Below are 13,577 nucleotides of genomic sequence, written 5' to 3' on the forward strand. Positions count from 1 at the left end.
GTCTCCAGAAAATTTGGACTAAACCGCTCAATTCATTTTTGTTCCAAAGATAAACAAAAGTCTTACCGGTTTGAAACGACATGATGAGTAATTAATGACAGAAATTTCATTTTTGGGTGAACTATCCCTTTATATAAGCATATATTTGCTTCCAAACAGAGAGATAAGGTTCTTGTTGTGTTGACAAAACTGTTGACAGATGTGGGTTTTGAAAAGAGAATGCATGTTTATGCTAAATATTATTACTTGGGGTCAAATTTCTTTTGCCAGACTTTGCTCCCTTTTGCCTGAATTGATCACTTTCTTTCCTCAGCAGGGAGATGTTATGTTTGAGGCTGCTGAGGAGTGTGAACAGCTCTGTCCTCTTTATATGTCCCGAGCAGGTGAGACAAACACAACTGGACACATTTGAGGATTTTTCTGAGTAACTAAAATAATATTTTTAGCAGCTGAATGTTCCTCAAAGTTCCCATGCTTTTTACCCAGTGACTCTTCCAGCTGATCATGATTTACTGGATAAGGATTAAGGATAACGATTGTGTTGAATTTTTTTACTCGCAATTTCTTCCTGATGAACTATTTTAGAGATTACATAAATAGTAAAAAGTTTTCTCATTATAAAGTGCCCATGGAATTTAAAAATTAGGCCACTTAATATATCTAGGTTTTCCAAGACTGTGGGAACCGTTTCAAAGGAAACAAACAGTTGAGTGGGTACATTTAAGTACGAAATATTTTAGCTTATTTTAATGCTTGTTTTTGTAATTTTTTTGAAGTCTTGAGGCCCTCTCAGAAGTTTGCTGGTTGAGGACCACTGACTGTTCTAAACTACTGTAAAGTCACTTGTAGTAACCTTGTCTTATAAATGGATTGAAATGATTGTAGCGTACTAGTTTGCACATGTCTTGTGTGTATGGAGTTGCTCAGTCAAAAACTGTGTAATGTCCTCCTGTGCAGGACGTTTGGAGTGGCAGCAATCCCTTCACCCAGAATCCTCCTCATCTCTCTGGAGAGTGGACAGCAGCCTGGCTTCTGCACTCTGTGGTCATTGGCACTGTAGCAAAGAGCTCTCTTGCAGGTAAACATGCAGTGTGTGCACACATATAGACACAACCCTGTGGAGTCAAATACTGTATATTCATTTTGTATACTATTTAAACTACATATTTGGTTTGCGATTTAAACATGTATGCATTTACCGCAAATGCACATACTGTTTTATGATGTAAATATTTCTGTTTCTGTTTTTTGTGTGTGTTTTGTTCAGGTGGCCCAGGCTTCCTGCAGACCACTCTTCACCCCTGGACTTTGGGGCCACACCGGTCAATGATAGCAAGGTATGCAAATCACTGATAATGATCTTTTGATCTGAACTTTACCTTCATTTTTTTTCTGTGAAACACAAAATGAGTATATTTAAGAATCTTCAAATGACAATCAACTTTTGATGCATCACATGGAATTATTAGCATTGTGTGAATAATTTTTTGTGTGATTTTATGAGACTACTGGATCATAAGATTGTTGTACTTTTTATTTCAGGTGAAGAATTTCACTCTGAAAAACCCTACGGGTTCAGTTATTTCTGTGGAGATCCGAACCCTCTCCTCATACCCCGTTCCGCTTGAAGCCCTCGACATGCTGACCAAATGGTATTTATTTTAAACACTTCTGGCCTAAAGTTGGTTCTGTCAGAAACCTTAGTTACAATGGTATTTATGTATTTATGCACAAGGTTAATAAGCAGAGTCATAAACGGTGCTGTTTTAGCTAGTTAAGCTAGTTTTATTTCAATTAACGACACCGATATTTAATAGTTTTAAGTTTTGTTAACATTAACAACACTGTTAATGAGACCAGAAATGACATCATGAATGTATATGTTCTAGGTTTAATATTAGCCCACTGTCAGTGAATATCACTACAACAGAGTTTCTGCTGTTGGCTACAAACCATAAGGTGAGGTCATGATCTTTATATAGCATTATTAAGTGTACATATAGTAAATGTGTCTTGTTGTGGTAACTCTGGTTATAGTGTACTCATATCTTTGCCAACAGGAAAGTGAGCGAGGCAGTATACTTAGATTCCTGCTTCAGCCGTGGGAGTCGAGGACGGTTTCTGTGGCGTACCAACCCACAGAACACAAGCCTGTTACCTCACTGCTCCTGATCAGGTACTGCTCTGCCCTAAATGAGTTGTAACTGTGGGATTTGTATGACTGATCGGTTTAACTTATCTCAAATCTGTTTAATGGATTAAGGAAAAAAGTTTTGCTTTTTGTCGGTATGTTGCTATGTACAGGACTGCATGATCAGGACTGCAAATTTTCTAAATCTGCATTTTTCATCTAAAAAATATTGCCAGAATTCGACCTTCTTTATCCCTGCCAGATGCGGAAAGGCTTATCCATGCATTTATCACGTCGAGACTAGATTATTGTAATGCACTTTACTCGGGTCTCCCTGAAAAATATACTAAGAAATTACAGTATATTCAAAACTCGGCCGCACGTGTATTGACACACACAACTGTTCAGCAGCATATTTCCCCTGTTCTTTATGAACTCCATTGGCTTCCAGTATTGGCACGAATCGATTTTAAAATCTTGATTTTAACATATAAAGCCATTCATGGGATAGCGCTGGAATATCTCTAAGCTAGTTGCTCCTTACACTCCAATTCGTTCTCTCCGCTCCACAGTTGTGGAATAAACTTCCTCTTGTGATAAAAAATTCCCCAACACTGGACTGTTTTAAGAAGTCTCTAAAGACCCATCTCTTTAAAAATGCTTATTGTCTCTGAAGTGTACTATCATTAACTTCTGTTTATTGTATATATTGTATAGACTGTATATTCTTTTGTGTAGCGCTTTGGGTTGGAGAAAAGCGCAATATAAATAAAATGTATCATCATCATATATACATTATTGTTTATGAAAACCCAAAAGTGCATTGTGACGCTCATTTTTTTTTTTTTTTTTTTTGTAAAACTTTGTTAAATGATTTTAGTGTGATTCCTGCACATTTTAACAATATTAAACTGCATGATATTGATAACTATGATCATTTTGGTCACTATAATGGTGATTTTTCGTTACACTACTGACAAAAAACATTATTTGCCTGATGTGACCATGCTTTTTGTTTTTGTTTTCTTCAAGTGTTTTTGCTAGATGTTATCATTCAGTAATTGTGGCTTTATCTGTTAACAGGAACAACCTGACCGTGTTTGACATGGTTCTGGTTAAAGGATTTGGGGCAAAGGAGCTCCTGAGGGTGGGAGGGAAGCTCCCCGGGCCTGCAGCCTCACTGCGCTTCAACGTTCCCCAGTCCACTCTCATGGAGTGCAGAGATGGTGAGAGACACAGCTGAGCCACTCCTGACATTTCCTTTCTCAGAGTTTGGTGAAAAGTACACTAGCGCTGGTAGAAGTAGTGATTGTTTACAAATGAATTGTTCTCTTGAAGAATTCTAAAAAAATAAATACAAATTTAGACCTTTCAGTTACTCTGAATTTCCCAGATATTCCCAAACTTTTTTGTCGGCCGAACACCTTTGACCTAAATATTAACAAGTACCCCCTGATAATTTAACCCTTATAAGCTATTATTTTTTAATGTACACTCAGGATTTTGGAATCTCCAGAGACCCCAGACAATAAAATGTGATGTTGTAACATAATAAACAATAACGAAATCATGGCTACTGTAAACAAAAGTCAATTAAATATGCAGAATTGAAAGTAGAAAGTATTTAATAAATAATAACGAAAGAGGAAACAATGACACAAAATGCATTAACTGCATTCTCTTTCTTGTCTTTTCACAGGTTTGCGATCAAGTAAGCCCTTGTTTGCCATCCAGAAAAGCTTTAAAGTGGAGAATGCTGGCGAGTTGCCGTTGACTGTAGTATCCATGAACATTAATGGATATAAATGTCAGGGTTACGGTTTTGAGGTGCAGCACTGCAGAGCCTTCAGAGTGGACTACAACTCATCCTCAGAAATCACCATTGCGTAAGAATGTGCAACTTCAGTTTCAGTGTTCCTAACAGAGTGCAATTCTTATGCCGTTCCTTGAAGATTTTTTTTAGATGAAATAAAATCTGTTTTACAAATAACTTTAGGACAGTAACATTGTGTAGCCTATGCTCTCTGCAGAAAGTTGTCTGTGTCTGTTTAGCGCTGTTGGTAGATTTCGTTAAAAAAAAAAATATCTGTATTCTGATGAAATAATAGAGTGGTCTTTAATGAGCCGAAGAGAGCACACGTCACTCCTCTCCTCACAAAATTGCACTGGTTGCCAGTTGCCGCTCGCATCAAATTCCAATCACTGATGTTTGCCTACAGAACAACCACTGGCTCTGCTCCCTTTTACCTAAACTCATTACTCCTAACTTACGTGCCATCCAGAAACTTGCGCTCTGCAAGTGAACGTCGTCTCGTGGTGCCATCTCAAAGGCACAAAATCACTTTCTCTGACCTTCACCTGGACTGTAATGACCTGCCCAACTCAACTCAAGCTGCTGAGTCCATAGCCATTTTCAAGAAATGGCTGAAGATGCATCTTTTTCAGCAACACTTGATCCATTAATACTAACACTTTCTCTTCTCTTCTATTCTATATCTATTTAAAAATGCAAATACAGTATTTTTACAAATACTGCATAAGACTAAACTGGGAAGGGTCACAGTGAAAATACACTGAAGAATTGAAAGGAAATGTATGATTTAGACCCCAAGTACCTGACCGATCAGAGACAACGTAAAAGCCCATTTTAGGTTCCCTTTTTCATGCTAATTACTGTTCCTATTGCCTATTCTATTTCTGTGGTCTAAAGTCAATGAAACTTAAATGTTTAGCAGCATCTAATGATTTTGTATGATTCAGTTTGGCTGCCATTTCTCTGCCTTGCTTTGGTCATTCGCCTCTTATTTATTTATTTATTTATTTATTTATTTTTCCTGCTTGTTTTTTTATTTAAAAGGGATAGTTAAAAATTCTGTCATGATTTCCTCACCCTCATGTCACCCCAAAACCTGCATTTCGGTAACCAAACAGTTTCCGTTCACATTGAATTTTATTCTTTTTTTTTGTCCATACAATGGAAGTCAATGGGAACTGAAACTGTTTGGTTATCAGCATTCCTCAAAATATCTTCTTTTATGTTCCACAGAGGAAAGAAAGTCATACAGGTTTTGAACAACTTGAGGGTGAGTAAATGATGACCGAAATTTCATTTTTGGTTGGGTGAACTATCCCTTTAATCCCAACCCGGAAGTTAGCCTAATAAGGTCTGTGACTAACAAAATCGTATGATTCTTAAACATTTGTTCATCATGATAATCTTCACAAATGAACAACTTTTAGGATTTTTTGACGCGTAAAACATTTGGCTGAAGTCAAAAGCTAAATGTAGGCTGTAAACGAGCTACGTGACTTCAGCATCACCACTAAGCTTTCGACAACTCTGTTTTTGTTTAAAAACATTTTCGCTGAAAGTTTGAGTTCTAATAGTTCGCAAGAGCGTGATTATCAACACGAGTCTGTGAAAGCGGACTAGTGAGTAGATGAGACAACCTCTGTACTAGTCCCATTTAAGTGAAAGCTTTAAAAAGCTTTTTCTTAGAAGGTATTACTGATGTATTTTATATCGTAGAAAAAAAAAAAAACTTGATAATATCTTGAGCTTGTTCACACAGACCTTATTTCAAGCATTTAACCAAAAACCCACTGACTTCAGGTCGATGAAACCGGAAGTGCTAAAATGCGAACTTGTTTTTGGGTTTTAAAAATATATGCAATCCCTGTACCACTCAATCTCACCGTGTACTCCATCATCCTTTTTTCTCAAGGTTTTTTTTTTCCTTGTCTGTTTATTTTCTCCCCATCTCAACCGTTCTCTCTGTATCTCTCTAGATTTACTCCAGACTTCACGTCTTCGTGGGTGATCAGAGACTTGACTTTGCTAACAGAGCGTGGCTCCATTTTCCACTTCACCCTCAATGTGACTCTGCCTCACCACATGCTGCCCCTGTGTGCTCAGGTGGTACCAGGACCCAGCTGGGAGGAGTCCTTCTGGGTCATCACACTGGTCTTGACCTGGTTAGCAGTCCATATACATACTTAAACCACATGAAATGCTACCTTGTGCATGCAACTTGAAATGGATTCTGTGCATTAATATCAAACATGTTCTCTCTGCAGTTCCTCTCTAGCTGGTGTGTGTCTGATGGCTTTCCATCAAGCTCAGCACATTCTGAGCGAGTTCTCCACGCCAAGTCCACGTAGCAATCACAACTCTGTACCTCGTGAAAATAGCAGCGTCAACCACAGCTCCTCAAATGGTGTCAGGTGAGTCAGCATCAACCTTTGTTATTAGGGCTGCACAAATAATCCAGATAAAATGGAAATCACACAGAAAATAAAATATTTTCAGTGTCTTAGAGCGATTTGGGTTACAGTCAGTGTTGCTCCACACAAACTCAGGTGCTCTGAGTTAGGGTTGCTCTGTTTTATATATATATATATATATATATATATATATATATATATATATATATATATATATATATATATATATATATATATATATATATATATATATTACCATTTCAAACATTTTTGTGGACAGAGGTTTATATCATTGCACAAGATTTGTAATGAGAATTGTATTAAAAACTGTTACTGTACACAAAATATGATGATAATAATAATAACAACAACAAAGGAGTAAATTATTATTATTGCTAATTCTACTAGTATTGTAAAATAAAGATTTAATATTCAATACAAATATTCAATAATTACTTTTATTAAATAAACATTAATAAATAAACCACAAACTATCAAGCAGTGCCTTTTTATATAATACAAATACAACAGTAAATAGTTTCTACCACTAGTACTGTAAAATCTAAGATTTAGTATTCAATATTATCATAAACATAATTATTATAAAAAATATAACAAAATAGTAAATTATAATTTCTACTACTAATACTGTAAAATAAATATCTAATATTCACAAATAATTACATTTATTATATAAACATTATTATTATTATTTAAAAAGGCATTGCTTTTTAGTTTGTGGTTTTTGCACATTGTATTTCTATGTGTTTATTGTGTTTTTCTTTACCTGGAAATACAAGCAGCAATATGTGATGTTACGATGATCATAACACAGTTAAATTTTTTTGGGCTTGATTCTAGTTAGCTTTTTATTATAGACAATTGTATGAGTTGGAGCCATTTTTAACTAATAGTTTTTTGTTTGTTTGTTTTGTAGAGGAAAAGGCAGTTGTAAGAACTACACTGACACGAGCCACCCCTCTGACAAAGGCAAGGGGAGGGGATCTCCAGCTGTGGCCAATGGGACGATTCGCTCACAGTCCTCATCCAAGAAAAGTTCTGGAGGATCTTCCCAGCCTCCAAAGAAGCAGACTAAAGTGTCTTTCCTCTACAGTAGATATAAAAATAGCCCTGCATCTGCAGCTGCTAGTGTTTCTGCTACCTCGGACTTTTGCAACCCTCCAACCGATGAAGATAGAGATCACACCTATGAGTTAGACCCAGAAGTTTGTAATAACAACAACAACAACAATGACATATTTGATGAAACCCTTCTCCCTGCTGAGAAGAAAGAGCACTTTAGAGAATCCATGGAGGACAAGGCTTTGCCAGCTGATATGTTTCCTATGGAAACAGTTCCTAGACTACCTGAAAACGTGACAGCAGGCAGAGTCCCTCAGCCTGCAGATGAAGTGATGGAAGACGAGGAGTGTAAAAGAAAAATCAATGCTGAAAAAAGGGATTATGTAGATGAAGAGGTAAGAGCTATAATACACCTTTCGTTTTACCCTGCTAAAATCTGCCTCTGTGAACATTTTCCACTTTTTTCTTTTTCACCTCACTAAGAAAAATGAGTTGTTTGTGCCCCTCCTTCAGAAGATAGAAAGAGGCGGCGGTCAGAAGAAGAGACCGGAGAAAGATGCTGAACTTGGAGTGTCTGCCACCAACACCAAAGCAAAGAAAAACACAGGCAGGAGTCGCAGGAAGGCAGCTGAGCTCATTCCTGGGTACGTGTCTGTGATGAAACGATGAAAATGTTATAGAACACACTTGTTAGTTATGTTGTGTTACAAGTAGTAGTGTGATTTGACAGAGGATTGATTTAAATCATGATCCACTGGATTTTTATTCAGTCCAAAGCTATTATGACCCTTACACTAAAGAACATTGCCACACTATGTTTCCTTTATTATAAGTACACTACATTAACGCATCATGATTCACTTGATTTTTAGCATTTTAAATCAATTATTGACCGCAATATACAAATACAAAAGCCATATTTTAAGGTGGATATGGTGGCCAAATTTTCTTGTCGGGCCAATAATGATAACATTAAAAATGAACACATATCTGCCGATATTTTGTGCATCCCTAGCTTATTATTATTTTATTTTTTTCATTCTGGCAACCCAACAGACTTCCTGAAAACAGTGTTGTCATGGTGACAGAGAGTGAGAGAGAACCTCCACGTAATGCTGCTAGAACCCGCAACATGAAACCTGAACTACCTAAAATAGGAACCAACCCAGACAGCCCTCTCAAACACAATGGTGAGGAAGTGATGTACAGCAGTTTCTCTGTCTCACTGCTGCATGTGTGAATGACATCATACAAGTGTTCCTGAACATCCTAATGTTACTACGGTTGTTCAAGACAACATCGAATGGTTTAAAATGATTCAATTTAAAGAAGTCTCTAAGGCCGTGTGTCCACCAAAGCGTTTTTTCACGCGGCTGGCGTGAAAACACTTTCAATTGTTTTCAATGGGAGCGCCGCGTTTTTAAAACAGCATGAGCGTAACGAGGCGCTGAGCGTTTTTTTCACGCTGAAGCACTAAGCGCCTGGCGTTAAAGAATGTTCAACTTTGGGTAAAACGAAGCGCTCATCACTGTCACTTTTTACCCAGCCGTCCAATCACAGTGGAGGAGGGGTGGGACAAATACCACACCGACCAACCGCCACATTTTGCTTGTACAACGTTAACAGATGTCAACAACAAGCATAATAATGGAACAAAATAATTTAAAACAAGAGCCAGAGAAAATACGTTACATTGTATCTACATTTTTATATAGAATCAACACAGAAACAAAATATGTGTGAAATGAGATACTAGTAACACTTTGCGGATATTCCGTATCATAACAAGCAAAGCGTCTCAACTGAAAAAATGCTGTGCTGCCGAAACGCTCTCAAGCGCCCACAGCTAGCCGTTTTCTGCAGAGCGCCCAGCGTTTTCAGCTGGCTAAAAACGCTTTGGTGGACACACGGCCTTATGCTCACCATTTATTTGATCAAAAATACTGTGAAAACAGTAATATTGTGAAAGATCATTACAGTTTAAAGAACTGTTTTCTATTTTAAGATACTTTAAAATGTAATTTATTCCTGTGATGCAAAGCTGAATTTTCTGCAGCCATTACTTCAGTCTTCAGTGTCAAATCACATGTATACATGTACATGTACACCCATGTATATATGTATACGTGTGTGTGTGTGTTAAGTGTAACGCTCCACATCAGTTCTGTTAATCGGTTTCTTTTTACACAAACGCAGGCACTTGTTCAGTCAGACCGAGACGTAAGTGTCCAGAGCGACGTCTGCATTGGGAGTCAGGCTCTGATTCGAGCAGTTCATCAGGCAGTGTAAGAGCCAGCCGAGGATCCTGGGGCAGCTGGAGCAGTGCCAGCAGCATAGAGGGAGAAAGAGACCCCAACAGACATCCCTGCAGGAGTAAGAGATCACACATGCGCTTACTACACACTATTGTACTATAGGTGCGTTCACGCCATGTTGAAATTACCATCATTTCGAGATTTCATGTCCTCGTAGAGCTCGTAATTACAGCACGTAAACTGGGAATTTTCTGAGAGCTCCTACTTCTCTCTTCATTTAGGCATTGATAGTGTAATAGAAACACACAGTACACACTCCAAGGATGTGAACAGAGGACATTTTGTCATCTCGAGCCTAGGGTAATTATGACATGGCGTGAGCGAAGAGAAATTATTATGAATAACATTTTAATCAAAATTGCTGTTTGTTTTTTGTTTTTTTAAGGAGACAACATCCAGTACCACCCATATCCAAAAGATCGGGAATGTTACCTGAACATGAACCATTCATACAAAACCCAAAGGTAAAATGAGTGACTTAATCACTTGAGTTTAAAAAAAAGAGAAAATTTAGATTAATCTAGGTGTGATTGACGATCTATTTACACTTTGTCCTCAGCATGAACAATCTATATGTCAGGGAACCATGCCAAAGCCCAGAAGTCTGTCCTGACCCTGTACTCCCTCAGAGCTTCGCTGATGTAGCTGCAGGTGTGGACAAAAACATCGGTGAGGGACATTCTCACATTATTTTTACAGAGAGGATCGGCGGTTAAGATGGGTGATCTTGCGTTTTATTTATGTGATTTATGCATTTTGGTTTCCACAGACGTAATTGGCTCTGTGATTGAAGAGACATGGCCAGCTGCCTCCGTTCCCATGACCAATGAATTCAGGTACAACATGACCGAATCTCTTCCGTTTGTCCCTCAGAGTCCCCCATCCGGATACGACGGGTATGTCTCAGGCTTTTAGTTGTTTTGTATTTTATTTTGACTTAATTTGAGTCCATCCACTGACAAATTCAAATGCTTATGTGTCAATATTATGCAGCTTCCCGTGGAACAACATGAACAGCCAGTGTACCAGTCAGTATCCCTATAGTGATCAGGCCAACTACATGCCAACAGGTGAGGGGTTTTCTCTCACTATGAGAAATGTCTCACTCTAGTACATAGTTACCGAAGGATGAGTGACCATTTTCTTTGTTTTGTCCCTGAAGGTAACGGCAATTACCAAAATGCATTCTCATGCCCTGAAAGCCAAACCGTGACCCACAGCCATCAGCCAGTCTGGGGACAGAATGGAGCCCATGACATCAACTCCACATGGGACACTGGCAGTTGTGTGGGGAGCAAGGTGAGATTTACACAAGTGTTTGTTCTTGTCAAGCACAAAAAAAAAACAAAAAAACATTTATTTGGCAGTAATGTTGTCTTGTCACAATACTGAAATTCTAACTTCGATACAATACTTTGAAAAATATCGATATTTGAGGCAGGAAACCCCAGCCAGGTGAATGTTTTTTTTACTGATATTCCCTTACTTCCCCAGTTGATTGATTACATTTCTGAAATATAATGTTTAAATATGTAAATGAGGCCATAACTAATTAAATATGCACTAATTTGCATACCTTTCCAGAATAGAAATCTAAACAATGGCTAAAGCCAGGCTTAAATTTATAAAAAAAATTGACATAAGAGGCAATGATTTTAGTAATAAAATGTTGTATAAAGTCAGGTGAATGATATATGAACAAACCCCTCAGTAAAAATTTTCTGAATATAGAATGTAAAACTGTAACTTTTGGTGCAAGTACTACAGAAGTGGAGATTTCCAGTTGCACTGCAAGTAAAAACACAAATAGATAAAGTGCAATAAAAGAAATGCTTAAAAGTGTATTTTGGGTGTTTTCTTTCCACTAGTCTGAAGCAACACTATGAAAAGTCAAGTAGGCCAAAATCTCAAAATTGACCAATGCATGAAAAACAATGTTTTTGCCTGTAGTTTTTTGTCTTGATACCATTTTTGATACCATAGACAAAAATTGCAACAATTAAAGGCATCAAATTTAAACGGTATCTTGGTTGACTGTAATCAAAGCCTTTGCACCATCAGGCCGAACGGTTCTGAGAACAGTAAGGAGCGGTTCCTGTTATATTTCCACTAAAGCTTGGTTCGGCACAACACGATTGCAAGCCGTTCTCGACCTAGAATTAGTTAGCCAACCGTGCTCGTAGAATGCGTTTAGTGACGTCGCCACTCAGGATTGGAACCATTCGCACCGCCTGGGTCGAAACAAGATCGGTTTGGCCCGATGGTGGAAAGGCAGCTAAAGTATTTTCTTATCAGCTGAAACTCTGTTGTCTGAGATTACTCATAGATTATGATAACTCTGAGGGAGATCATATAAAAATAATCATTATTATTTTTTTAAATATAAATATATTACAATTGTATTACAAATGCACTGTAAATGCAGGGATGGCGTTTGCTCCGTTTACTGTGAAGCGAGTCGCTCTGAGACACTGAAAACCCCAGATCGTGAGCTGCTTACATGCAAGAAACATGCAGCTCAAAGGACTTTATACTTGGATCAAAACTGCGGAAAATGAGTATTGAATGTTTCAAATATTCAGAATCGATATGTATCGGATTTTTTTTTTTTTAACACTATAAGGCAGTTCTTGAGCTGCAAGTTAAGAAATCGTCTCATGTTAACATTTAAACTAGTACATTAAGTGTGAAATACAAATATAGGCAGAAATTCAATCAAAATCCTGTTAAAGTGTGTAGTTTGTCCTCATTGAGAAGTAGATTCTTTGTTAAACATGGAATATTAAAGCAATGCTCAAAAACTGAAAATTTTTCCCTTATCTATCTTTTCCAGCCATACTTTTCAGGAACCAGAAGTCTGTCACCCATGTCCAGTCTATTTGGCTCTATCTGGACACCTCAAAGCGAGCCTTACCAGAACCACTTCCACCCAGAGCGCTCCGCTCCCGTCTCGCCCCACTCGCCCATCTCACCCGTCGCACCCGTCGCACCCTTCAGCCGTGAACCAGGCGGCGCCTGCCCGGGAAAACAGTACTCCAGCTTCAATCCTTTTGGACCACACATGAATTTGGACATATGGAACTCCTCTTCAAACCGGAGCTCCAACTCTCAGCTCTCCAACGATTCAGGCTACTGTGGGGAAATGTGAGGAAACTGTGCTTTTGAATAAAGAGGAAAAAAAGAATGTGCTTTTATCTCTAATTGGGGAAAATGTGAATATTCTTCTTTCTTTTATGTTTGTTGTTGTGGTAAGGTTCAGCATTTTGTTGTATATTTTTCTAGATGTTTTGCAAGTTTGACCATCGAAAATAAAAAAAAAGGTTTTGTATTTGACTCTGTGTTGTGAATTACTTTAAGGTTTAATTTTGTCAGTTGTTTAAATACTCTAACATGCTACTCAGATCACGACAGTGAAAGGAAGAAATGCTATCAGACAACGTAGAGTTTATAGTTGACAAATTTTGCAGACATTGAACAAAATAAAATATTTTCTTATTTCCTATTTTTTCTAAAGCATTTAGATTTTAGAAATGAATTTGATCTAGATAATGGTGACTTTAGCAATTTTATTCATTATAATGAACCTGAGAACCACTCACTTCAAAAATGGACTCTGCAAAAAATGTATTGTAATGACATCAGGGAAATTTCAAGCAATTTTTTTTTGATATTTGTGAGATTATAATATGCTTTCCCTAAAATGGATCAAATATATTTTTCAAAAAAAAAGCAGTTAGAATTTTTATATCAATGGACAGGAAATTTACCCTAAACTGTAGGAGGACTAGGGAGGTGCTCTTGGCTGGAAAGTAATGCTCATAAAC

The 13,577-nt window shown here is 37.6% G+C and overlaps 1 protein-coding gene across 3 annotated transcripts in view; it reads left to right on the plus strand.

Annotated features, from left to right (window-relative positions):
* The window catches only part of tmem131l (transmembrane 131 like), a 57,046-nt gene extending 43,960 nt beyond the window's left edge, over window positions 1-13,086 (plus strand). The window contains exons 15-34 of one of the 3 annotated variants that reach the window (XM_082165629.1): window positions 314-383; window positions 958-1,078; window positions 1,268-1,337; window positions 1,543-1,652; window positions 1,890-1,959; window positions 2,061-2,176; window positions 3,215-3,357; window positions 3,831-4,017; window positions 5,921-6,106; window positions 6,209-6,355; window positions 7,293-7,833; window positions 7,955-8,082; window positions 8,495-8,628; window positions 9,635-9,811; window positions 10,139-10,217; window positions 10,313-10,422; window positions 10,523-10,649; window positions 10,747-10,823; window positions 10,916-11,052; window positions 12,587-13,086. In XM_082165629.1, the coding sequence (XP_082021755.1) occupies window positions 314-383; window positions 958-1,078; window positions 1,268-1,337; window positions 1,543-1,652; window positions 1,890-1,959; window positions 2,061-2,176; window positions 3,215-3,357; window positions 3,831-4,017; window positions 5,921-6,106; window positions 6,209-6,355; window positions 7,293-7,833; window positions 7,955-8,082; window positions 8,495-8,628; window positions 9,635-9,811; window positions 10,139-10,217; window positions 10,313-10,422; window positions 10,523-10,649; window positions 10,747-10,823; window positions 10,916-11,052; window positions 12,587-12,901 (3,045 nt within the window). In that variant the 3' untranslated portion in view covers window positions 12,902-13,086. Of the gene's footprint in view, window positions 1-313; window positions 384-957; window positions 1,079-1,267; window positions 1,338-1,542; window positions 1,653-1,889; window positions 1,960-2,060; window positions 2,177-3,214; window positions 3,358-3,830; window positions 4,018-5,920; window positions 6,107-6,208; window positions 6,356-7,292; window positions 7,834-7,951; window positions 8,083-8,494; window positions 8,629-9,634; window positions 9,812-10,138; window positions 10,218-10,312; window positions 10,423-10,522; window positions 10,650-10,746; window positions 10,824-10,915; window positions 11,053-12,586 lie in introns of all 3 variants that reach the window. The other 2 variants (XM_082165627.1, XM_082165628.1) reach the window with 2 other exon arrangements.
* The last annotated feature ends 491 nt before the right edge of the window (window positions 13,087-13,577 follow it).

This window comes from Leuciscus leuciscus (genome assembly GCF_965113295.1).
Source record: "Leuciscus leuciscus genome assembly, chromosome: 3".
Classification (NCBI taxonomy): domain Eukaryota; kingdom Metazoa; phylum Chordata; class Actinopteri; order Cypriniformes; family Leuciscidae; genus Leuciscus; species Leuciscus leuciscus.